The 27,548-nt window shown below is 41.1% G+C and overlaps 2 protein-coding genes across 2 annotated transcripts; one reads left to right on the plus strand and one right to left on the minus strand.

Annotated features, from left to right (window-relative positions):
- Positions 1-243: 243 nt before the first annotated feature.
- Positions 244-8,628, plus strand: ublcp1 (ubiquitin-like domain containing CTD phosphatase 1). Its single transcript, XM_066717067.1, has 11 exons — positions 244-413; positions 1,301-1,487; positions 1,655-1,746; positions 2,190-2,275; positions 2,514-2,629; positions 3,105-3,203; positions 3,645-3,682; positions 4,415-4,513; positions 5,013-5,129; positions 5,773-5,900; positions 6,213-8,628. The coding sequence occupies exons 2-11, from the start codon at positions 1,334-1,336 to the stop codon at positions 6,238-6,240; spliced, it is 957 nt and encodes a 318-aa protein (XP_066573164.1). The 5' UTR covers positions 244-413; positions 1,301-1,333; the 3' UTR covers positions 6,241-8,628.
- A 2,368-nt stretch (positions 8,629-10,996) lies between these two features.
- On the minus strand, positions 10,997-19,422 carry il12ba (interleukin 12Ba). Its single transcript, XM_066716298.1, has 8 exons — positions 19,381-19,422; positions 16,233-16,335; positions 15,615-15,914; positions 15,283-15,397; positions 14,792-14,973; positions 13,807-13,967; positions 13,176-13,282; positions 10,997-11,418 (listed from the first exon to the last, which is right to left on the minus strand). The coding sequence occupies exons 1-8, from the start codon at positions 19,420-19,422 to the stop codon at positions 11,340-11,342; spliced, it is 1,089 nt and encodes a 362-aa protein (XP_066572395.1). The 3' UTR covers positions 10,997-11,339.
- Between the last annotated feature and the right edge of the window lie 8,126 nt (positions 19,423-27,548).

A 27,548-nucleotide genomic window follows, 5' to 3' on the forward strand; every position in this document is an offset into this window, starting at 1 on the left:
TTTATTTTGTGCTGCTCATTTTACAGTATAGACGTTTAGGCGTGACAATTGTGATGACTGGACTAAAATTAACGATTTAAAAGGAGCCGGTGAAGACTTCATAGTGATAATGAACCGTTAATCACAGACGCTCATGATTGGGCTCAGCAGCTGCGTGAGCTGCACTGCGGTGTGCGGGCGCGGCGGTGGCGCCCCCTGGCGGCGCCCGGCGTCACACGCAAGCGGAAGTTGCTTCGAGAGCGCCTGGTAACAACAGCAGAGCATCACTGGGAGACAGGAAGACGCTGCTGAGTAATTAGAGCGGAGGGGCATGAAATTGAAATAATTCATTAATAACGAGCTATATTACCGCCACCGCTCAGCAGACACCCGGGAGGGGCTCGGTGACTATTGCCGGTCGTTGCTATCGATAGGTATGGACGAGTAACTTGTCGGAATCGCCCCTTTCATTCATTAAACCGGGGCCCGTGTCAGTGTGCGGCGTATGTCTGGGGAAACTAAGAGCCAGAGCATTTCAATTAGACTATCACTGTAATGGATGATAATTCAAAGTTAGTGCAGCACAGTGTTTGTAGGATATTACTTGTCGGATTCATCCCAGCTCCAGCCATACGCGCCAGGTTAACCTGCCTAGTGAAATGGCTGTAATGACGCGATATGTATCAAAGCGTCGGGCAAGTGACGATGCTGGGGAGTCTGTACTTATGGAGGCACATGAGATGAAGAGAGGACCAAACAAAAGCATGTTCAAATGCTACAAAAGGATCCTGCATCGTTTCATTTGACGACGCCTGCGTGCGCCCAACGTGGGTTTAGGTGGTTATGCACCGGCCATTGCCGTCCGAAGTGCGCTGTGCATTCAGTCCGCATACATCCGAGATTTCTACAGGGGATACCTTCTGATAATGCTTATTGTTTTAAAACATGCTTTCCTTAGCCTTTGATTTGTACTCTAGTCTGAAATGTGTAATGTACAGTACTAATTCATAAAGTAGCACTGCAATCCGGGGCGTTAATGAGCTATTTGTATATGTATTCCTTTCTGTAGCTGTCTGTATTTGATTGTGGTTTTTGTATACTATTTATGAATCCAATATATTTATTTGATCATCCATTAATTAAGTAAATCTTTTTTTTGTTCGGAAAGGCATAAAGGTTTTAGCATCATGTTATCATTGGTCTATCTGTTTACATCCATGTCTCTGTTTGTCTAACTGCCTGTCTGTAGCATCTACACACCAAATAATCTTCCTTTGCTGATTTAGTTTATTTGAATCCTGTGTTGTTTTGCTCTCTTTAGTCCTCTCTGTGATCCTGTCGTTTCCGCACCAGGATGTCTGTGTCAGTCATAATAAAGTGGGGTGGGCAGGAGTACTCCATCACCACCCTGTCTGAAGAGGACACCGTGCTCGACCTCAAACAGTCCATCAAATCTCTCACCGGGGTCCTGCCGGAGAGACAGAAGCTGTTAGGGCTGAAAGTAAAAGGTAAGACAGCTCTTGTGATTGCTCATCTCAGTGCAGCTCACCTCCTCCTTTTTTCTTTCTTTTCTGTCTGTGAGTTGAGTGCCCACTATTAACCCTGAAAGCCCTCTGGGAGTCTCTGAGGGTCGGTTATAACCGGCCTTATCTATCTGGCTGTTCTCCTTCCCCAGGAAAACCAGCTGAAGATGACATCAAACTGGGCACGCTGAAGCTGAAGCCCAACACCAAGATCATGATGATGGGCAGCCGAGAGGAGAGCCTGGTGAGTCCAGAGCCTGTGTATCAGGCGGCTTATACCAAGGCCACTTACAAGCTTTACAAAGACCACCGATGAGCTGTACTGCATTTAACACATTGTGCAGCGCAAGCACAGGCAGTCTTTATGCAAGGATATAAAATACAGAAAAACAGTGGAGGAGAAACAAACGTACAAAAACAAGGCAGTGTAAATTGTCCTTAAATAAGAGTGATTTAATGGACTCACAGGTTTTTATGGTGTGTGTGTGTGTGTGTGTTATGATAAAGAAAGGGTTTTATGTGTGTGTTCATGCAATTATAAATGTCAGATGTATGATATGGGGTGGGGGATTCTGCTTAAATTGGAGTTTTTTGATCCTTCCTGCACCTAAAGCCCCCCCATTCCCCCTGTGTGTTCTGTGATATTTCCCATCGTCTCACGCTTCCTTCCCTGCCTGTGTTGTGAAGGAAGATGTGCTGGCTCCACCCCCTGAAAACGATGACGTCATAAACGATTTTGACATCGAGGAGGAGGTGATTGAAGTGGAGAACAGGTCCGTGTCCAGATTCCTTTCTGTGTTTGTCCGGTCTGTTATGGCTACGGAACAGCTTTTAAGCTGAAGCGTGGTCTATTCTATAGGCATATATTTAATGTAGAAATGATTGCACAGTTCATAACCATCTGCTCTCTTCTGTATTCTACCCTCCCTTGTCTCTAAGCAGTGCTGTGTCTTGCACATCTCTCTTTACTGGAGTTCATTCTTGGTTTGATCCTTCTCCTTTTCTCCACAGGGAAGAAAACTTGGTGAAAATAGCCCGTCGAGTCAAAGACTACAAAGTAGAGATTTTAAATCCCCCCAGGGAAGGGAAGAGGCTGCTGGTGCTGGATGTGGATTACACCCTCTTTGGTAAACCCCTTCTTACACTGCATGAGCGCTCTGTAGCTCAGGGTCGCATTCGTCTGCCAGTCTGTCTAGTCCTGGTGCTAGAGAGCTCCTGAGCAGACCCAACTGTGATTAATTCAGTCAGGCTACCAGAGCGCTCGGCTTGAACTAATAACCCAGTAGTTCACGGAGTCTCCGGAGGCCCAGAGCTGGCCGCCCTTGCAGCAATGCTTCTGCCAGGTTGAGCCATATAGACAGATATAAATCAGACTTAACAATGAGTTCTCTAGGAAACGAGTCCTTTTTCCCCCATCTGTACTGACACTTCTGTGAATTTCATTGCCGTATTGTGGGGGTGTTTAAGACATTGAGCCCAGGGTGGCATTTAGGTATTTTTTCGGTTCAGGGCTTCTCTGACAACTCTGGTGTCAGTGTTCTGCGGTTTCTTCCTCCCACCCTGGGGATGTAGTGACTTTTCATCTGCAAACTTTTCCTTCAGACCACAAGTCCTGCGCAGAGACCGGGCAGGAGCTGATGAGGCCCTACCTCCACGAGTTTCTGACCACAGCATACGAAGATTACGACATTGTGATCTGGTGTAAGTCAGCACAGGGATCTAGATTATATATATAAGCACGCATGCACGTAAATCACAATTCTTGTCATGTCTACTAAGTGCTGGTTGCATTTCTGCACCCGTGGCATGCAAAGGTTTGTTGGTAGCGTCTTGGTGGCAGGCACCTCGGCTGATGGCGGAGCTCGAGTCTTGCGGTATGTGCAGACCTCTTTAAATCAGCAACGGGAGCTTAAGGCCTGGAAAAAAAGGCTTACTTGGTTCTCTTAAGCAAATAATGAAATCTAATTAAGAGCTCAGGCAGAATGAAAACTGCCAGATGACACAGGACCTCAAAGACTGGCCGTGAACTGAAGGCTGGATCTGACATAGTCATGAAAAATGTGCTGTTGTTTTGCTAGTGTTCTAGTGTGAATGATGTGACACACTACTAAAATAAATTAATTCCTATTTTTGACTTTGTAGCTGCAACAAGTATGAAGTGGATCGAGGCAAAGATGAAAGTAAGTGTGGATTCTAGGTTATTCCATTCAAGTTCTCTTTATTCATCACATACACATTATAGCAGATGTTATTGCAAGTGTACTGAAATTCTTGTCGTCTATGCTCAGGTTTCTTATTATTTCGGGTGTTTTCTTAATTTACATGACATTTCAAATCCAAAAATGCATTGTAAAAGGATATAGGCCTACTATTATTTTTTCAGTACAGTATAATTTGTTTTCCCTCCATTCAAATTAATAAGCATTGCATTTTCTTTTTTTAAAGACACGCAGATATTCAGTGTAAACTCAGAACAGGCATATACGCAGTATTAAATATCCCATTTCTGTGAAGGCAGTTTAGCAATTCAGCGTTCAAAATTAAAATTCATTCATTCAGTCCACAGGGTGGCAGTGCAGCCTCTCCAGACATGCAGTGCATTTTAGTTTTAGACCTAGAACACATCAGCACAATACTCCCAGTGAATCACAAATACAAACCTGTTCACAGTTAAAGTTATCAGAAGCTGTGTTCCACTACTACTAAATAAATAAATAACTTGATAGGGTATAGGTTTGTAATTTTTACAATAAGTTAAGTTCTAATTCTCAATTAGCTGAAGTAAGTTTAGTCCCCCCCCGTCCCCCCCACCACCAACACACACCCACACACAATATTTCTGAGTTTGGAGAGAAGTTTTGGAGCTTTGAATACACCCAGTTAATCGGTAGTTGTTGTTTTTTTTGCTGCAGGAGCTGGGAGTGACCAATAACCCAAACTACAAGATCACCTTCATGCTGGACAGTGCGGCGATGATCACAGTACACACTCCCAAGAGAGGAGTAGTGGAGGTAATCACCCCCTTCCTACATGCAGTGCACTGTTCAGTCTCTTCAGAGTTTGTGTTACACTGGTATTGAAGTTGTGCCTTCATTCTTGTATTGCTGGGGCTGAAGTTGCCTTCATTAGCTGCAGGCGTCACGGAATCTGTCTCTGAATTTTGAAAGGGGTTTTGTGAGTTTTGTAACTCTGTGTAGTGTGGGTCTCGTCAGGAGCATCTGCACAAACCCTGTACAGATAGTCTAGTCTGTGTTTACTTCAGTCACAGCTGATCTACAGAGCTCATAACACCATTCTAAACGGGGGCATGTTTTTATAGAATAAATACATAAACCTTAAAACTTTTTGCTGGTATTTGTTACTTTCTCAGCTTCTTTGCTCAATTATGCCTTGTGTGGTGTCCTGCCATGCACCGTACAGGTGTAAAAGTCCCTGGTAAAGTCGGCTTTACAATCCCTATGTCATCAAAAACCAGAGTCACACAGGGCCATTACACGCTGTCTTCCCCAGGTGAAGCCTCTGGGGGTAATCTGGGGGAAGTACAGTGAGGTCTACACCAAGAAGAACACCATTATGTTCGATGACATTGGCAGGAACTTCCTCATGAATCCCCAGAATGGGCTGAAGGTAAGTGAAGCTTATAAGCAAACCGGACAGACCTGATTCCCCTGTGAATACCTGCTGCCCTGGCCTGGAATGGAATATTCATTCAATGATGGTGATAATGAGGAGGTGAAGGATTATTACTTATTACTGGTTAGTGAACCGGTGGTGATCGTAGTCCATAGTGCACGTGTGTAAATGATTACTGAAGTTCAATGCTCCCAGAGGTTTCTGTTCTGCTTCCTGAGGTGGGTCACTTTGTTTACAATGTTGTGAGGAATGCACCCTGGGACTGGCGTCACAAGCGGAACCACAGTTTTCGCCTAGACAGCTGCCTGGGGATGTGTGGTGAAGCCAAAAAGCAGAAACGACCAAACAAATTGCTATCTTAAAAATAAACGCAAACCGCATGCTGTGACTGCTGGACGACACCGTATCCATATTCAAACTTATTTGCAAATTGCATTGTACATTGTATGACATCCCTGCCCATACATTCATATTTCTGTCATTATCACTTCATGTGATATCGAGCACCATGAGTCGAATGGCCTCCTCGTTTGTAAACGTGTGCAGCGTGTTCCCCCCCCCCCCCCCCCCCATTTTGCTTGGTTTTCGTTTTTGATCACTCGTCTCACAGATGTCTTGCTCTCTCTCCTCAACGCAGATCAGACCATTCATGAAAGCACATTTAAACAGAGAGAAGGACAAAGAGCTCTTCAAACTCTCGCAGTACCTCAAAGAGATTGCAAAGCTGGAGGACTTTTCGGATCTCAACCACAAGCACTGGGAGAGGTACCTGCAGCTTACAGCGGCGCCTGCGTATATAGTGCCTTTCGTCATATTATATTGTAATGCGCATTTGAGCATGTGTGGGGCAGGCTTATGAGAGTGCAGAACACAGAGGACCTGTGATTTAGATTGCTCTTGCTTGACTCTCACACTTTTAGTGAGAAACAAACTCTTGGTTAAATAGAATGCAATTTCAATATAAATGTTTCACAGTGTATTTAGCTGTTGGAATCAAAGTGGTCATTAAATATCATGAAGGTGAGTCCTCTAGGGAAAGCCTCTCTCTAAGTGTCGCACATCTGTGTTTGCTTCCAGGTATCTTTCAAAGAAGCAGAGCCAGTAGGATGTGGGTGTGGACGGTCTGTTCATGGAGCATTCCCTGCCAAAGGTGTAGTGCTGGACACTGAAACCATCACCACAACTATTGCTGTTCACTTCCTCCTCCCTCCGCATCCCCTTTTCATTTTCTGTGTCAAACATCATCAGGGCAAAGAACTCGTAACACAAGATGCACACTGTACCCCCATCCCTCCCTCCCTCCCTCCCTCTCCGTTTCAGTCTGTCAGTCTCTCTCTCTCTCTTTCTCTCTCTACTGTGGAATCTGACATTTTCTTTATCCTGGGATAGTTCATATCAACACTGCCACAAAAGCCACCATTATAGCAACGTGTAACTGAGCAGAAGACAATGCAACGGACACATTCCCTCAGCTCTGAAACGGCTGATCCCTGGGGAAATCATGCTGCCCAGATCACCTTCATCATTTTGTTTTTCTCTTCCCCACCCACCTTGTCCTTGCCAAATGATACAAACGATAGGGCCGTTTGAGTTGTGTGTTGTGTGTGTGTGTCCCGCTGACATGCTGTGCACTCAACGCCTGGGGACAGTCTGCCTTGGCACCTCCGCCAACTTCCCTACTCATCAGCCAGCAGGTGGATGTATGCGGGGTGCTTGTGAGGCGGCTTCCAGGTTCCCTTCCTTCCGGGGGAAATTACGCTGTGGTTGGGGCCTTGGTGGGTTGCTGTGTGCTTATGCTTTTCAGTGGTTTAGGATCGGGTTTGTGTTGGTCATTGGGGGTGCACAGGCTATTGACGCATCCCCCCCGGTCTGATACATTTCTGTACTATTGTCAACTGCTCTTTGTTCTCACAGTGTTCGTCTGTCCTTAGTTATTCAACAAATTCCAGGGTGGGTGAGTAGTGATGAGTTCAATTAGTATTATGTTGTAGGCTACGGAGTAGTTAGTTCAAATGCCACTTTTGTTTTTGTTTTTTTTGTTTTTTATATAAATGTTTGTGGTTGTCCGACTTGGGATGTGAAATGTTTAAGGTAGTAGCGATCTGTAGCCAGTGAGTTGAAGCAGCGGTTTACTTTGAAGACTTGTAGAACTGTTTTGTTTATTCCTAATTTATAAGTTGAAGAAAGCATAGTACGTTTATGTTGCAAGAGAGGAAGGATTTCCTTTTATTATTTTTTATTATAATTTTGAGACCATCTAAAGGCATTCTGGTTGAATAATGTGTAGACACTGTAGGTGTGTTAATTAAGAAAAAAGGTCTGGAAATATTGTTATATATTTCCTCAGTTTTATGGACTTCCTTACTAGACTGGTAATGCCAAATATCTAGGGCAGTTTTCCTCTCCCTGATTATAAGGGGTGCCAGCTTGCTGTCATTAAGAGACAGTTCTGGTCGTGCAGGTGTCTATATAACAGTGTGTCCATTACCTGGGGAAAGGAGGTCTTTGGTTTGTGCAAATCCTTGGTTCAAAGAACTAATATCTTATGAACTCATATCAATTTGACAGGGTGTCCCTTGAGTACTGCAAACTCTTCTGGGTTAACTGAACTGGTAATCCCATAACTGGAGCAATGTAACCCCGCCCCCTCACAGTTCTTGACCAAGTGAAACAACCTAAAGCCAAACATCAGGCCTCCTCTGGTGTATCATTTCCCTGTTGTCATGAATGTGATGCTGCTGTCACCACAGGCCCTCGCATTTTTCTGGACCGTGGTTCACTGTTCCGCCTCACTTCTGGTACATTCTGGAACTCTGGCACACTGTCCAGCATTCCACTGCCCTGTCATATCATGTGTCCTTCATGCTTAACAGAGCACCATGCAATGGTGGTTGGCCAAAGAGATGATTCGGGTACTGGCTTATGGGAAGAGTTAATGGCTGCTGATTTTAGGATACAATTGTGCTTTTCAGCAGAGGATCTCTGCCTTCCTCCTTGTTGAAAAACAAAACTACATATTGTTACGGTACAGTTGTTTGACTTCCTGAACTAATTTAGATTGTTGTCAGGGTTTGGAAACTCAAAATAATCATACACATTCAGTTTACAAGCAGTGGCTTATTTAGTACAGACCGAAGCAGCTGTTCCATGACGTGACCAGTGAACCTGCTTCACCGCTCAAGTGTCACATGGCAACACAGCAGCGCACCCCTCCGACCATGTGGGATTTCTTTGTTTTGATTGATTGTTCCTGTTTATTACTTTTGTTTTTTTGTTTCCAGAGGAGCCCGTCATACCCTGGAATTAGAGTGTGTGTTTGTGACACAGGTGTATTCTAACTGACATCTGCCCTGAGCGGTGTTCATTTTCAGGGTGTCATGTGTTCATTCATTCAAACAGGAACTAATTATGTGCTCAATATTCCTAACTGGAACACATTGGAATTGTAAATAATGGGGAAAGAATAGTAAATAAAAACACATGCCTTTTTAAATGTTTGCGTGTATACTTTTTTTGTATAGGTAATCTAACTAGGTAATAGCATCACACACACATGTCTGCTATAAAGATATGCTGTAGGTGGTCACAGACTTTATATTCCGGCATCGACAGCGCATTCACATGGTTAACCCACAACCTGTGTAGAAAACATCAATAGGTTTCTCAGTCTTATCAGTGTGCCTGAACAATGCAGAATGTCCTTTGCAGCTCGAGAGCACACGGACTAATGATCTGTGTTCATTGATTCTGTGTTTGTCTTTGGACTTATTTGCCTGTCATAAAATACCAGTTTTGTTCCCTTTAAAGTGGTTTTAACAGTTCCTTCTATAGGTTATTTTTGGGGTTTTGTTCTTTCTTTCTTTTCTTTCTGAAACCATTGTGCTTGTGATTTTAGAGAATGTTTTCCAACAACCACTCCTGGGACAGTTGTTTTCATGACCCTGGGAATTTGTTTTTGCCAGGCTTGCGTGATGATAGGCCACAGCTAGACATGGGGAAGTGTGATATTGATTGCACTGACAGCACACTAGCAAAACCAGTTTGGTAACTCTGCCATGGAGTTTCCAAATCTCACATCTTGAAACGCAAGGAGTTCCGTTCAACTAAAATTCCAATTCCAGGCACAAGCTATAGACAATATCCTGTAGCAAAGGAAAGGGAAATTGAAAAATGCTTGCTCATGTTAATAACTAATCTTATAGGTTGCTTATCCATTATTTACCCACTAATGGCAAATCTCCAAATGTTTCTATTTTTATGTCGGGTCTGTAAAACCTCATAAATGTGTGGGGAACACATCTGTAACACCGGCCGAGTAGGAATCAATGTTGACAGAGTGATTAATTTCTAACAGATAAGCGTGTGCTGGTTTAGCACCCTGTGCGAGACTGATGTATTTGCTCTGGGTGGTTAAGAGACTGTTCCCACACTATTGACAAGGGTCTCTGGCTGTAATTTTGCACAAGGATCACATGCAAACAGGCTGGATCTATGCTGTGGAATCCCTGACAGCGCATATATACATTGAAATCTCCTGGGAATAAGACAACCCAGTCTACACAACTGACAATGGGCAAGACTGGACCAATATCATAACCTTTACCTACGGGCGAAGTAGAAAACTATTGATCAGGGTTTCATTCACTGTCAGAAGCCACTTTAAAAACTACTTACAAATCAAAATATGGTGGGTGAAATTCAAGGTTTTAAGTTGGTCTAGCTCAGTGGGTGTGTATGTATGTGTGTGTGTGTGTGTATATATATATATATATATATATATATATATATATATATATGTGATTCAATTTCAAAATGTACTATTAACTAAAAGCAATTGATCTTTTGTTCTAGTTTTCTTGACAACAGAGTCATACAAATTCACAATGTGGGTTTTAGAATCCTTGTTTAACTCGTAGGAAATAGTGGATGTGATTAACAAGGCCGTGTTTAACGCACACTAGAGCTATTCATGTGGGGTATAACAGGATTCTGGAAGCAAATGCAAATATTTCAAGGTTTTGACATTTTTTAGATTACGCATTATTGAATTCAAAAGAGGCAAACAGGTGTCTAAAAACACTAACAGCATTCTGTTGCTAAATTACAAAAATAGGATGGTTGTTTTGCTAGTCTGTGCATCACCTATAAGTGTTCTCTGTATATAAGCAATCTGATTATATGAGCACATTCACACAGATGTGAGGATCTTGTTTCACCATGTATATTGGAATATCTGTGTATATATCACCTTGCTGGTGCAAAATTATTTATCTGATCAAGACACCAATGCAGCTTTTCATAACCCATGTGGTGTACATACTTGGATTCAAATCCACTCCAACAGTGCGAACAACATGCCAATGATAAAGTTCACTCATTGAAGCAGCTGTATGTTGTGACAAGCTTCATTTTGGCCAAAGCCATGACTATGTAACCACGTGGACTGCATGGAGAAGCCCAGCTCTGTTCTCCAGTACATTTTACACTCTTCAAAACATTATGGGGATGATTTGCTGTTTTGATTCCCAGTCTTTTCACACCAGCCATTACATATTTTTTCCACATCGGCAAATAAATGTATATATGTTTTACATTTGAGGTGCATTAATGACATTACTGCAGAATGTAGGAAATTTATTTATTTGACAAAACAATCCTGCAAAAACAGTAGCTTATAACATGCAGAATACATCACAGAAATAATCTGTAAAGTGATCCAGTCCTTGTAAAAGTAATGACTACATTTTTTTTAACAGATAAAAATCATTTAAAAATAAATACATATAATAAATAAATAAATAAATAAATAAACATTTTAATCAAGTGACAGACATGTTCTTCATTGCTAGGATGAGACAAAATACATTTCAGAGAACTCTTTACTGTTTCCTTGGGCAGATAACTTCATATTTGTACATTCATGTCTTTATTTTTTTAATTTGTGACATATTTCCCTGTGTCATACATCTGAGAGGGAGTTAATTGGCAGAATTACAGCAACGTGGGAAAGATCGTATGCACAGGAGATAATCTAGGTTTTTTAAACTTGTTTCTTTTTCATGTCTTGGTGTGATTTTATTGTGAAGGTATATGTTAGTTTTAAGCTTGATATTATTTTGTTCTTTGGCTGAAAAAAAAAATGGAAGGGCTGTCCTGATTAACAAAGAACAGCAGCAAGAGGGACTGTATGAAGCACCCGAAGACTTAAAAGTGTAGTTGCTGACGGCCATGCGAGCGCTGGCGGCTCCGGCGCTGGCGGTGGCAATTAGGTTTGTTGCCGTTTCTGGAACAAAAAATAAACAAACAAAACTAAAAACACGAATGCATGAGAATCTGTGATAGAAATCACAACAAGAGAAATCTATAGCTCTTCACCAAAGACCCTATTATATGCAGGTAACAAAAATGTCTGCTATAATTACACTATGGGAGGAATAGAACTAGATGAAGTAACGCATGAGAAAGACATAGGAGTCTATGTGGACTCCTCACTTTCTCCATCCAAGCAATGTGGGGAAGCAATAAAAAAAGGCAAACACAATGTTAGGGTATATTGTCAGAAGTGTAGAATTGAGAACAAGGGCAGTGATGTTCAGACTGTACAATGCACTAGTTAGAGCTCATCTGGATACTGTGGACAGTTCTGGGCTCCACACTTCAAGAAAGATATCGCTGCTCTAGAGGCAGTTCAGAGGAGAGCAACCAGACTTATTCCAGGTCTGAAGGGAATGTCCTACTGAGAGACTGAGGGACTGAATCTTCTCACCCTGGAACAGAGGAGACTACGTGGGGACTTGATTCAAGTCCTCAAAATCATGAAAGGCATCGACCACATCAAACCAGAGGAGCTTTTCCAGATCAGCAGGGACACACGCACCCGGGGACACAAATGGAAATTGGGCTTCAAGGCATTCAAGACAGAAAACAGGAGACACTTCTTCACACAGAGAGGCGTCACAATCTGAACAAACTCCCCAGCGATGTGGCTGAAGCTGAAAATTTGGGAACATTTTAAAATAGACTGGATAGGATCCTTGGATCACTTAGATATTAATGGACACCAAACGAGCACGGGAAATTGAATAGATAGCACTTCACAGAGTTTTATTATGCTTCTTGCGTTTTGATTGTTTTCCTCCTTGCTCCCTTTCCCGTGGCCCTTGACTGTGAACCTACATCTTGACAGCACTTAGCTTTCACCGTCCAGGATGTAGGACCTCACTTACTGTACTTGCCTGTGTAAATTGGAAGTTGTAAAATGTATTATATTTTGAATTGCTCTGTTTAATGTAAATTGAATTTGTAATGTTTGATTTACTTAACTGTATTTTTGCATGTTGTTTTGCACTTATGTTGTAAGTCGCCCTAGATAAGGGCGTCTGCCAAGAAATAATAATAATAATAATAAATTAAATCATTTTGTGTGGCTTCACACACGGAATCAATGAACACAGATCATTAGTCCGTGTGCTCTCGAGCAGCGAAGGACATTCTGTATTGTTCAGGCACACTGATAAGACTGAGGAACCCATCTGATGTTGTTGCTGAACTTTGCTGCATATTATTTTAGAGTATATATATATTTTTAAGTTTAATAAAACATTGGGAACAGCATTTAACAGAAGTGAAGACCTGCAATTTCTGCTTCTTCAAATGAATTTTCCCTGCTGGCACAAGTTGCGAACCTCTCCTAAGAAAAACAGCCACATATCCCTACCTTCAGCTAAGCTCAGTAAGATCACTTTAAAGAAGAGCTTCAATTCTGCAGGTGATTACAAGGGCATAGGTTTGCCATTCCATAAAATGGAGGTATGAATACCTGGTTACTTGTAGTCCAGTAATTAAAGTAATTAAATTATCATAAATATATGAACTAGGGCCATGAACTGTCAGATTGTCTTATATGAATTCCAGATCTGAGGGTGTCAGCTCAATTTCCCACGTGGTGTTTTGCTACAGTTGTCGTATGTCAGTCTCCAGGCTGCACCTCCGGCATGTGACAGAGCTCTGTGTAAACACACCTGTACTATTTACACTTACTTTGTCTGGCTCCATTGGCTCCAGTCGCTCCATTGCGAGTCGGTGAACATGTCTTTTGCCCTGACACAGATCACGTTCATTCCTTTTTTCTTCTGAGTTGAGCACTGCTAAGACATAGAGGAAAGTAATACTGTGTCACATGTTTGGGATCATAATTGCAACTTGGCTGTGGTTGTGATTGCTAAGTTTATGTATGTATCGTTTTTTTCAATTTTTGAAACATTCTCCTCGTCTAATTGGAATTTGGAATTGGATTACAGTGTGACACTATCACATTACGAAACTAGTAAAGTTAGTTATGTTTCCATACGTGCAACGGGACATAGAAATGTTCAACTGGTTTATATTGTCTGTACTTGGACAAAATAAAAGGTTCCTAAAAAAAAGTCACTTCATGTTTCAGGTAGTTTCTAAGTACTATCAATTCAACTTTAAATCCTCACAAATACATGATAAATAATAATGATAATATATGTCATTCTCATGTTTCACTTGATTGTGTCTGAAGTGGTACTGCAGCAATTTGTGTGCTGTGAGAGCTCCAGCTATTGCTTTCATCCTATCCTGTGCTCTTCTATATGTCCACTCTATGATAAAATTGTATACATTGCTGAAGCAGTGGTTGCGTTACCATGTCTGTCTTGACCTCCAGGCTGTCACAGTTGTGTTTTGCTTGTCGGACTTGGAAGGTCAGAGGGAAATAGGAGTGTGGCTGATTCCATGTCGGAGGATAAGCCCACACATATTGCTTGCTGCAGTTGATCTTGAAGTCGGCAGGTTTATCAGGTTTCACTGACAAACAGAAGAAACAACAACAGCCTCAGTTAGCAAAGGAGAAACAAAGAAGTAGGACAACAGTACAACTGTACCAAATAATGCCATTGGGTCCCGCTGGACTGGGCTGATCTGATTCCCCAGCCTACCCCTTCTGTGCACCCTGACTCAATGGCACAGGTCTGGGCTGAGACACTCACCCCTTACAAGCCATTGTCACAAAACAATTTTCCAACCACATCCAAATATACCACATGGTGAAAAAAACTAATGTTACAACCCCCCACCCAAAAAAAAGAGAAGCACTAAACATTAGCCAGGCTGTAGAGACTCGCAGACATATGGACACATCCCTGTGTTGTTGTTCTTATGGGGAGAACACAAGAAACTGTACACTTGGTTGCTGTTAAAGTTTATTTAAGATTTTTATTAACATTTCCTTGTGTCTCTGTGTTTCTTTCTGTGTGCCCTTGTGGTTTTGCCCTTCAGGTGCATTACTGTAGATTTCTCTGCCAGCACGGTCAGAGAAATCCCTGTCTTCATAGTTATATTGAAATATTTCCTATAAACAGTGCAGATTAATATATAGCCTATATATCTGCAATGTAGAATTGCAATGTATAATTGGTACCTGAAGATGGCAGTATTAAGCAACACATCTTTTTCATAAGAAATTCATAAGCATAGTCAGGTACAGGTATATATCTGATTCGATGCAAAGTAGTTTTAATTCAGCCAGCAATATTTACATATAGGCTAGTGCGGCCTATGTGTGAGGAGAATGCCCAGCTGCCCCACACTCACACAGACACAAATAGATCCCAATCTCGACAGATGCTCACCAATTTCAGTGATGTAGAAGTCCCTGGAATATGATTCAAAGCGGTACTCATGAATGGCGTAAACTGTTAAGTTTATGCGGTCCATTTCTTCACTGTATGGACAGAAGGATGAGTCTAGGCAGGTTGCATTCCCTTTCTTCTCTCCATTAACAATACAGGAGATGCTACTCCCATTGGAAGATCTGGAAAAGTCAAGTGCAGCCATGAATCAACAGGTTTATTAATATTACTATGAAATACATTCATTTGAAACCATCAGTGTGTCTACTTTTGGATGTTTGATACCTGGACACCGCCAGAGGTCACGGATGCTTCAGTTAATTACTGTTCCTTCTGTAAGCCCAATAGCAGCAGATGGCCAGTGCAGCACAATACAATACAGACAACAACAACCAGTGATAAACATCGATCAATCAATCAATCAAACAAATTGGTGCTAGTCCTTCAGTTTGACCACTGAAGTATGCGGCTGTACTGTGAAATGGACATACCCAACACGCTCAGCGCTGACAGAGAGCATAACATCATCGGGCTCCACCACCAGGTCCCATGAACACTCGAAGTCTCCATTATAGTTTTTTGCCTGGCACTTTATGAAGTTTTCTCCTACGTAAAAGATACATAAATCAATAAATCAATCCTGTGATTAATGAATACAGTTTTTTTTAAGTAATGAAAGAATCCTGCAGACTGTGCCCACTGCTTCATTCCCAGACACAATGCCAAGCAGAAAGGGGTGGAGGGGTTTATGGATTTATCTCAGAAGGGAAAGGATGGAAATGTGTAAAACTGCCCATTTCCGAGCAGGACTGGCTAACTGTACCTCCACTCCTCTGGCTCTGGAGCGCCCCCTTCAGAATGGTTTTGGGAAACTCTCCTTTCTTGTTCTGTCTCTCCTGCACCAGCACCAGCGTGTGGTTGAGGACGGCACCCAAGCTGTGCTGGTGGCAGGTGAAATTGCCACCAGACATCTCCACAATGGTGACAGTGATCTGGTTGCCACGCTGTCCCAGGGCTCGGTTCTCCTTCTTCCAGTGGATATCCTGACCCTGGTAGGACAGGCCACAGGTAAGCTGCACCTGGGATGAGGGGCTGGCCTCCAGGTTGACTTCTAGAACGAGGACTGGAAACAAGACTTGAAAACTCAGCAACAGCGCAGGCAAAATCAACAACATAGCCAGAGATCCACAGCAAGTGTCCAGATCTGCTTTTAATTTTTTAAATATTTTTATTTTGGTGAAAGTAGATAATATTAACCTAGGAAACGCCCATGACGTTTTATAATACTGTGTGGGGAAATCATTTTTTCCCCCTGCTGAGATCTATTAGTTGTTAAGTTTCTAAAATATCAATAATATTCTACAATGATAGTAATATTCATTTGGTAAGTTGAAAGGGGGAGCTCTAACACCTAGAATCGAATGCAAACAACACAACTTACTATTGGGTTTGAAAATCCAAACATCTGACTCTGACTGGCTGTAGACCCTGACCTCTTGTAGGGAGAGGAGCAGGATGCTTAGTAATTGCAGAAGTACATTCATCTGAAAGAAGAAAACAGAGTAAATAAACGATTAATATCCTTTAAAATGTCAGTATTTCAAAACATATGTATGCAGCAGGGTGTTTTTCTGTTGTCTCATTTTGATCACTCGCCTTAAACAGTACAGTATTACACAATTGTTTCACCATAAGCACTATTAATGTAATTTTTTCCCCAATTAATTACTTTGTTAAATAAAGGGTAGCACAATACAAAATGCTTATTTTTGAATAGAGAACTCAAAGTAGCACATTTTACATATACACTGTATGTATATAAGTGTGTGTGTATAGATATTAAGACTAACTTAACAGGCCTACTCAGAAGCACAGCACCTCTTATCCCTTTGTCTAAATCAATACAAGCAACATCTAAGCAATGTGTTAGCAAGTATAAAGAGATGTGAAATTAAACCCTTGTTAATTTGTCTTTTTAGGTTCACGCTAATAAGACAGAGGGACTGGCAATGGGAGTTACCAGGCATTCAGTTCTGTTTTTTAATAACAACAACAACAGTTCATTTTTTGTTGATCAACCTGATCTATATTTTAATGAATACTTATTGTAATAGCAGAACATTTTCTGAATATATTCAAAGTTTACATAGTTTGTGTCACTTGTGAAATGTTAAAAATGTTAGTAATATTTGACAGTATAAGAAGGCTCAAATCATATTATCATATGATAATTCAATTAAACAGGTTTGCACTCTTAAACTGTCCAATTCAAGTCATGTGTATCTATATTATGACACATTACAAGTAAATGTGTGTAGTGATTAAATAATACCTCTGTGACTTGTTTGCAATACTAACAAAAATCAATAACTTATTATATTTGTAATATTAATAAACCATTAACAAGTCACATATAAAATGTAAAATTAAAAAAATTGTCCAATCATAAACTCTCTCTGTATGTGTGTGTGTATATATATATATATATATATATATATATATATATATATATATATATATATATATATTATTGTAATTGTATATATTTAGAGAGACATTAATATACACTGTTATGTGAAATTTAAATATTTTGTTCATGTTAATGTTAGTGAGTTAGTGATAGATGGTGAACAATGATACATTAAATACAATTCATTTTATTTAAAAGTACTGAAGGTGCAAATCAAGTCTTACCTTTGCTAAGAGAGGTGACAAGAAACACCGTCTGTCTCCTTGTCTCTGCCGTGGTCTGATAATATCCTCATTGTTCATTGTTTATATATGCATGGCCAAGGGTTGAAAATTCCCAGTAAAAGTACACAGTCGTTTCAAAAGCTCCAGTTCAATTTGGAGAGGTGTGGGAGGGAATCACTACTACTACCCCCGCCCCCCACACCAGAAAGGTATGACAGATTGAGTGACCACCGCCGGGGTTTATGGTTTTTCTTGAAATGACAGCATGAACAGGGCTCAGCTGGGGTCAGTGCTCAGCTGTTTTGTGTCACCTTGCTCTGGCCCCTTCTTTCATCTTTTTCTTGCCACTTCACAGCAGCAGCTTCCTGCCGGCCATCAGATTTCCTGTGCATGATTTTCTCAGTTACAAAGTAAGATGAAAATGATAAAACATGTCCACCTGCTGGGCAGCAGCTCAGCCCATAGACCAAACAAACGGCCAGGAGGCGCGTCCTAAACAAACAAACAAACAACAAACAAACAAACAAACAAACAAAGGACATCCTTCCGAGAGGAGTTTGCACGCACCTCTGCTTTAAAGGCATTCTTCACTATCCCTGTTGTCTTCTCATTTTTAAGCAGCTACAAATTAAGAATGGCTGGGGAAAGTATGTATTATTATTATTATTATTATTATTTGGAAAGAATCTGCGACAAAAAAGTAACTAAATCGTGGATCTCTGGAAATGAAAGAGGCTTCAAACAGTCACATAGTATGTATTGGTGCAGAGGCCAGATAGTTGCGCAGTGTGGAAATGCCGATGTGTCAGTCAGACAGGAGGAACATCTGAACAGGGCAGGTGAATAACAAGAACAAGATCATAAATTGCATTGATACAAACCGCCTTAAGGAAAGGACGCTACTTAGGAGTTTCCAGTTTCACGTTACTAGATGACAATGTCATTTGAACTGTATACAATTGACAGCAGCAGCGTAATAATCATAATAATACAGTATTTTTTTTATCGATAACCCTTCGGTCAGTTGATAGAGTTTCTGTTATACAATATTTAAAAATATATCCAAAATACAATGTAGGCTAAAGCAAAGTGCGATCACATTCCGTGATAACATAGCTTGTCAACAGATCTCCGTTTACTAGAAATCAAATGTGTTCCTTCTTCATTCAGAAAAATATGTCAGCTTCCATCGTTCACCAGATTGATTGATATATATATATATACACTACCGGTCAAAAGTTTTAGAACACCTTATTTTTTGCAGTTTGCATTGAAATGTACGCAGTTTAATGTCTCAATGTACTCTGATATTAAAGCTTAGAACAAATAAACAATTGGAGATAAAAAAGAAATCATGGAATCGTTTTGATTAACAAAATGTAACCCCTCTGGTAGCCTTAAAGGGGCACCGAATCCGTGTGCTTCTCTTTAAGCCCATGTGTGCTCGTCACTGTGGTGTTGTTTGCCATGTGTTTGGTGTCCCATGGAAGTTGAGACTCATAGCTTTCTAACGATATGAAGCATTCTCTGATGTGGGGAAAAAAAAAAGATTTTTAAATATGAGATTATCTTTATGAAGAACAAAACAGCTCTAAATGGAGGATCAAGAAGCACATGTACACACTAGCCTTATGGGAATGAAATACACAGCAGAAAAAGAGGGATGACAGATGAGCAAACAGCACGAGAGCTTCGCACAACCAGGTTTAGACCTGAGAGAAGACTCGGGTGTGGATGACTCCATCGAATGATCTCACTTCAGTTTTGTTTGGTCACTTCAAAAATGACAAGGATGGCTTTTGTCTGACGTCACAGCAGGAGAGGAACTCAGGGGAAGGAACTTGAGAAAAGAGGAAACAGGTAAATGATGAGGTGTCTGAAACACCCAGTCTAACCTGAGAGAACAGCGTGCAGAGTGAGTTCTTCTTCACGTGCATCCTATGTCACGTATGACTAAGGGGAGAAGTGAATTTACTACTATTAATAATAATAATAACCCAGGGTGAATTGCAAGTTGACACAAACTACACACATTTAAAGAAATATACACAAGTTCAGGGGTACCCTACCCCCCTGGAAGGCCTCAGTGTGAGTTTTCACACCAGCCTTGTTGTCACCTACCTGACCCATCCCCATCTGTTTCAGAGTTGAAAACAACTGATCAGACTGACATAACACAGCCAGGAGACTAGTCTGGGCTTCAGTCAGGTGCGTGGCTAGACTAGAAACCAGCGGACACAGGAGCCGGGCCGGACGCCACTGGCCCGGATTGCCAGATGAGGCCTTTGTGAATGCCCTGCTGAGTTATAGTTAAAGAAGACAGAACAGAAAAGTGTGGCACGCTCAAACTGTCACACATATACTAGATGCTGAATTAGGTCTGGGTTTTCTGGTTTATGTTTAGGTTAAATTACTCTGGTTATTGGTGGTTAAACAAATAGTAATATTTTCATATATTGGCCTCTGCCTGGGAGTTTCCATGTTGCGTTACAGTTTATATATTGCTTGTCCTTTACCATGCTGATACTGCATTTGTCCTCTCACTCTTCATCAACATTCCTCCACAAAAACTACATCTGGGTTGGTTTCTAATATCTCATCTTCATACAGCAAATTAGGGGGTAAGAAAATCCTGGTCAGGTTTCTTAAAGATAAATTATTAATCTCTGTAAAAAGCACCTTGGTCAGAACGCATTATGTTTTTTTTTTTGTTACACATTGTATTTAAATCTGCTTTTCATAATTCTTTCTTTTTTCTCTCATTATATTCATTTATAAAATGTACAGAACTAGATACAGAATGACTTTTGAATGAGTCATGTTTTAGCATGCTTTGCCTATTGTACTGGGGGAAACAATGGGAAGTACAAAGCAAATGAATCCATCTTAGTTCCCAGGATCTGAGAATAAGCATACTTGAGATCAAATCAGAGACAGAATTATGGAAAATCGATAACCTAAAAATAGAAATGACTTATAAAAAAGTTAAAGAGAGTCCCATTTGTCATTCCATGATACACTGGAAATATTCTGAGGAATTGGGAAAAAAATAAATGAAGGTCACACTTTTCAAAAGAGATGTTCTGGTCCGAGAGAGAGAGTTACAGACGATATAAATGACTGAGAGGCACAGATTATATGAACGACTGAGAGTTACAGAAAATATGAATGACTTCAGTTGTGTTATGTCCCAACAGAGGAAAATAGACAATGTGATGTGGAACAAAATTGAAAAAAGACACAAAAACAAGAAATTAACGATCATCAAAAAAAGGAAAAAGCCATCAATCAAAGTAATAAGCTGGTAATTCCCTTCTTCAGAGCACATACCCCAAGATTATTCAGAGAAACCAGGGAGATCACCTACATGTGATTAACACTGCACCAATTTTCACTGCCCAGAAAATAAACATACAGCCGTTACTCAGATAGGCAATGAAACATTACAGAGCCCTTACTGTAAATCCTTACAGCCTTCTAAGAACACAGACAGAGAGAGCGAGCGAGTGCTGCTGTATTTTAAACACAGAGTGTGAATGTTACTTCACCTTGAGCTATTTATCAAAAATAAGAGAGATTATTATTACTTATTATTATTATTATTAGGCTGATAATAGTAACAGAATATTACTGTGGCTACTTGCTAATAATAGTGTACTACACTAAACTACAAATACTATGTATAGTAATACCGCTAATAATACTACACTTATTATTATTACACTTATTACTGCTATACTATACTACTTATACTACACTATACTAATAATTCAATTTATACTACTACTGCTACTACTACACTACACTTCTACTACCACTAATTCTAGTATAATACACAATACTGCTAATCAGTTTCCCATTTCTAATGTTAATGCTCATGGCCAGACAGATGTGCAGTTTGTCAGATAGGAGTTCTGCTTCCAATGAAAACTATACAATTACAAATTGTGATTCAGGCTCAGGAAGTGTACTTATCTACTGCACTCTTTACACCAAAGCAAACTGTGTAAACATTTAGCATGTGAAGTTTTGAGTACATTTTTGTATTAAATCTGAACTTTGAGGTTTCTTCTTGTAGGAATGCAGTGCACGGAAGACAATACTGCCCTCTTCTGGATGCACGTATTTATGTATACAGTACTAGGCTCCCAATACACCCCTGTGCCCTCATGTCGCCCTATAGAGTGAGATCAAATGTGTTAGTAAAGGAGTGCATGGCACAGGGGAGAAGCCCCAGAGAAAACCCAGGCGGACACAGAGAGAACAGGCTCGCTCCACTCAGCCAGACCCCACAAGGTCACAATTGATCCTGGGTCCCGGGAGATGTGAAACAGCATTTCTAACATATATATATATATATATTATTATATATATTATTATTATTATTATTATTGAAGCTGTTATCTACTAGGATTGAAGCCTTGCGTAGTTGGGGCCCAGAAAGTAACCATTTTGAAAGATGGAAAAAGCAAAACCAAACAAATCTCATAATTATTATTTTTTGTTTCTCCGAAGGAGATCAAGATGTTTGCCCTGGCATGGATTGATGTGCAGGGGGAGGCGGGAAAAGGAGAAGAAAAAATTGATAAAGAAAACAAGATCCTGACACTATAGCCCAGTGACCCGAGCACCAACAAGGACTAGAGAACCAGCTCTAAGCTCCCATCATGCACTGCCCTCCTCCTGCAGACCCAGGCAGTAGTCACACACTCTCCACCAGTTAACAGATACCAGCATCAAGAAATCACATAGCTGAGCACATGTGAGGTCAGTCATTCATATCAACTCTTCCTTCCACCAGGAGAAGCTTTGGTTTGGTGATAAATTGGATTTTCTTCAGAAACTGTTCGGTAACTTTTTAGGGGTGTGTGTATATACATAGAGAGAGAGAGAGAGAGAGAGAGAGAGAGAGAGAGAGAGAGAGGGGGGGGGCGGGTGAGACTTAAGAATGACTATCTGCTGCCTCGGGTGAGGAAGCAGATCCCAGTGAGTGCGCTGTACTCAGGACAGACCAACTGATACAGAACTGGACTGGATTTGCAAATAGGATCACTAATTGGTTTGTTTGATATGAGTTTGTCTAATGTGCTTAAAGAGATTACAGTGATTGAGCGACTCCAGACGAGCAAGCCTTTTGTTTTGTCTCGTTTCCATTCGCTCCACAGCACATTTACACACACACACACACACACAGTAAAAGTTTTAGGCAGGTGTGAAAAAATGCTGTAAAGTAAGAATGCTTTCAAAAATAGATGTTAACAGATTATACACTCACCTAAAGGATTATTAGGAACACCATACTAATACTGTGTTTGACCCCCTTTCGCCTTCAGAACTGCCTTAATTCTACGTGGCATTGATTCAACAAGGTGCTGAAAGCATTCTTTAGAAATGTTGGCCCATATTGATAGGATAGCATCTTGCAGTTGATGGAGATTTGTGGGATGCACATCCAGGGCACGAAGCTCCCGTTCCACCACATCCCAAAGATGCTCTATTGGGTTGAGATCTGGTGACTGTGGGGGCCAGTTTAGTACAGTGAACTCATTGTCATGTTCAAGAAACCAATTTGAAATGATTCGACCTTTGTGACATGGTGCATTATCCTGCTGGAAGTAGCCATCAGAGGATGGGTACATGGTGGTCATAAAGGGATGGACATGGTCAGAAACAATGCTCAGGTAGGCCGTGGCATTTAAACGATGCCCAATTGGCACTAAGGGGCCTAAAGTGTGCCAAGAAAACATCCCCCACACCATTACACCACCACCACCAGCCTGCACAGTGGTAACAAGGCATGATGGATCCATGTTCTCATTCTGTTTACGCCAAATTCTGACTCTACCATCTGAATGTCTCAACAGAAATCGAGACTCATCAGACCAGGCAACATTTTTCCAGTCTTCAACTGTCCAATTTTGGTGAGCTTGTGCAAATTGTAGCCTCTTTTTCCTATTTGTAGTGGAGATGAGTGGTACCCGGTGGGGTCTTCTGCTGTTGTAGCCCATCCGCCTCAAGGTTGTACGTGTTGTGGCTTCACAAATGCTTTGCTGCATACCTCGGTTGTAACGAGTGGTTATTTCAGTCAAAGTTGCTCTTCTATCAGCTTGAATCAGTCGGCCCATTCTCCTCTGACCTCTAGCATCAACAAGGCATTTTCGCCCACAGGACTGCCGCATACTGGATGTTTTTCCCTTTTCACACCATTCTTTGTAAACCCTAGAAATGGTTGTGCGTGAAAATCCCAGTAACTGAGCAGATTGTGAAATACTCAGACCGGCCCGTCTGGCACCAACAACCATGCCACGCTCAAAATTGCTTAAATCACCTTTCTTTCCCATTCAGACATTCAGTTTGGAGTTCAGGAGATTGTCTTGACCAGGACCACACCCCTAAATGCATTGAAGCAACTGCCATGTGATTGGTTGGTTAGATAATTGCATTAATGAGAAATTGAACAGGTGTTCCTAATAATCCTTTAGGTGAGTGTATTTATCAATTAACTAAATGCAAAGTGAGTGAACAGAACAAAAATCCACATCAAATCCATATTTGGTGTGACCACCCTTTGCCTTCAAAACAGCATCAATTCTTCTAGGTACACTTGCACACAGTTTTTGAAGGAACTCAGCAGGTAGGTTGGTGCAAACATCTTGGAGAACTAACCACAGCTCTTCTGTGGATTTAGGCAGCCTCAGTTGCTTCTCTCTCTTCATGTAATCCCAGACAGACTCGATGATTTTGAGATCAGGGCTCTGTGGGGGCCATACCATCACTTCCAGGACTCCTTGTTCTTCTTTATGTTGAAGATAGTTCTTAATGACTTTCACTGTATGTTTGGGGTCGTTGTCATGCTGCAGAATAAATTTGGGGCCAATCAGATGCCTCCCTGATGGTATTGCATGATGGATAAGTATCTGCCTGTACTTCTCAGCATTGAGGAGTCCATTCATTCTGACCAAATCCCCAACTCCATTTGCAGAAATGCAGCCCCAAACTTGCAAGGAACCTCCACCATGCTTCACTGTTGCCTGCAAACACTCATTCGTGTACCACTCAGCTACAGCCAAATATTTCAAATTTTGACTCATCAGTCCAGAGCTGCTGCCGTTTTATTGCACCCCAGTTCCTGTGTTTTCGTGCATAGTTGAGTCACTAGGCCTTGTTTCCACATCAGAGGTATGGCTTTTTGGCCGCAGGTCTTCCATGAAGGCCACTTCTGACCAGACTTCTCCGGACAGTAGATGGGTGTACCAGGGTCCCACTGTTTTCTGCTGATTCTGAGCTGATGGCACTGCTGGACATCTTCCAATTGTGAAAGGAAGTAAGTATGATGTGACTTTCATCTGCTGCAGTAAGTTTCCTTGGCCAACCACTGTGTCTACGCTCCTCAACGTTGCTCGTTTCTTTGTGCTTCTTCAAAAGAGCTTGGACAGCACATCTGGAAACCCCTGTCTGCCTTGACATTTCTGCCTGGGAGAGACCTGGGAGAGAATTTAATTCATGATTATGTTAGCTTGTCCAAATACTTTTGAGTCCCTAAAATTGGGGGGACCAAATATATAAATGTGTATAATTCCTGCACCATTCAACCAATTTGGATGTATCTACCCTCAAATTAAAGATGAAAGTCTACACTTAAAGCACATCTTGATTGTTTCCTTTCCAATCCATTGTGGTGACGTACAGAGCCGAAATGATGACAATTGTGTCATTGTCCAAATATTTATGGACCTAACTGTATATTCATAGAATATAGAAATTCGGTCTGTTTAAATCAGGAATTCCACTGTGGAATATTACATTGCTCAGGATCATGTGCCGACATGTCACATGGTCTCATCAGGGCCAGCATGTGTCCACACAGAACAGGGGACCCTTCACTTCATTGTGGACTTCTTGTCCCTATAGGAAATGATTCAGCTGCACACCTGTGGCTCTGATCCTTACTGCAGATGTGCACACCTTGCCAACGCTCAGGAACTAGTACGGTCTAGCAAGGTCCTTTACTCTAGAAATCCCCGCTCAGGAGCCTGACAGAATAAAAACCCCATGTAAGGCTCTCTCGAATAACAACAGTGTCAATTAGAAATGTCTTGACCTTTAAAGTTTAAACTTCTGACTTCCAGTTCCTCATCGTGCAGAGTCGTTTCTTAGTCTTCTAGGAAAGTCCAAGGAAATGTATTCACGATTCATTCAGGGGGCTTTGAAAGAAAGGGGACGGAAAAGCAGAAGTTATTAATACTAAGGTTCCTTCCAACTGGATTTGAACTTGGTTTCCATAACCTTTAGTCCACTGACTGTGCAGTGTAATCCCACTGTCCCTACTGCTCTGGCCTGTAAAAAATGATGAACCCTAACTATTGAAGCCCCTGAAAAATTGTCTCCCAACACTTTCCATCTTAAAAGTAGCCTAATATTATTCTCAGTTTTCTGCTACAGAGTTGCTGTGGAGAATTTGAGGCTATAAACATTTACTTGTGTGTACAGCGAAATGAACAGTTTTCCTATGTATCACTACTCTACAATCACCTCCCCCACATACACAGATGTAGAGTGATGCAGTCAATCAACGTTTTCGACTCAAGCATTAGCCCAAAATGAACAGAAAAAAGCAAACAAAAACAAGACACCAAGCTGTGGAAATATACAGCCTAATTTACATTGTCAGACAAAGGACAGAAGTGGAGGTCAAACCAAACTTTCAACAGGTTCTTCCTTTCTCTTGTTCCTTCCTCCTGGGGGAGCATCGCAGGGACTTCATCAGTAAGTTATGCCTTGAATTCAGAGCTAAGGAATGTAAAAGTAATTTACAGGGAATTATTTTTAACCCCTTGTGGCTGCTGCAGACAGACACTGGGCCATCCCTCCTGTCTCACAGCTTCACAGAGGCTCGCCTGTCGGTTTCTATGAGACGGACCTCTGCAGGAACATGTAGCACTGTAATGCAGAGCTTATGTTGGTACTGGGAGTACGTGGTTGTCCAAAATATCTTCATACATTCTGGCAGGACAGGCTGTGGATCCCAGAAAAAAGGCCTTTAACACGATCTGACCAAGATCAGTCACAGTACCCACACCAGATTCCACCACTCGATACAAGGGAATGAGATCAAGAGGGTATGGCAAAAAAAGGAACTAAAACTCAAATGAGATTTTCTTTTTTGCCACAAAACCAAGAACTTTGATAAAATGTTCTTTGAAGCAGGGGAATGTCTTTGATCTTGGGGGAGTTATGGGACAAAATGACAAAAAACCTTCTGTACAATTCAAAATTTTGAGTGCTCTGTACTAAGCATGTAATACCAAACAGGGCTCATCTAATTGAACTTTCAATATACACACCAACTGTCCCTAACATACTTTGTGTGTTAACTGCATGAAAACTAGAGAAAACTGCATTATGGGTTCAGCAATTCGAGGCATGTTAACAATAATGAAGAAAAACCAACAAACAAATGGATGGCTTGGTCAAGAAAGGAGGAGGATGAAATGGTGAAGAATTTCAATGTTCTAGAACCGTGCAGTTTTCCATCCCGGCTCTCTTCACAGAAGAAATGGAGCCAAAGCGCGTCTCTCAACAGTGCAACAGAGATCTCACGGTACATTACAGAACCGACCCAACACCTATTTTTAATGTGCGGTAGCAATGTGGGATCCTTATAGGACACAACTGGAAATAAGCCTGTGGGGTGTATTTTAAATATATTTTAGTGTTGAAAATGTAGGAATGAACCTCACCATATATTTGCAACCCATGAAATAAAAACATGAATTACAGACTAAAATATATTTAAAATCTATTAATATCCACCAAAAAAGTGGATGATATGAAAAATATTGGGATCACGCATGTCTACCCATATTAAACATGTACATGTGTCCAGCATGCTTTTCATCTTAGATGAGTTTCACCCTTCAAGAGTCAGATCATACTGAGACAGTCAGGAGTATATATATATAATGAACTATTTTCTTTTACAAGGAAACTTGAACTGAATAAACACACAGCTGATATAGATATATAATCCATGAATCATACAAAGCACACAGACATCCCAGGC

This window comes from Amia ocellicauda, chromosome 11, assembly GCF_036373705.1.
Source record: "Amia ocellicauda isolate fAmiCal2 chromosome 11, fAmiCal2.hap1, whole genome shotgun sequence".
Classification (NCBI taxonomy): domain Eukaryota; kingdom Metazoa; phylum Chordata; class Actinopteri; order Amiiformes; family Amiidae; genus Amia; species Amia ocellicauda.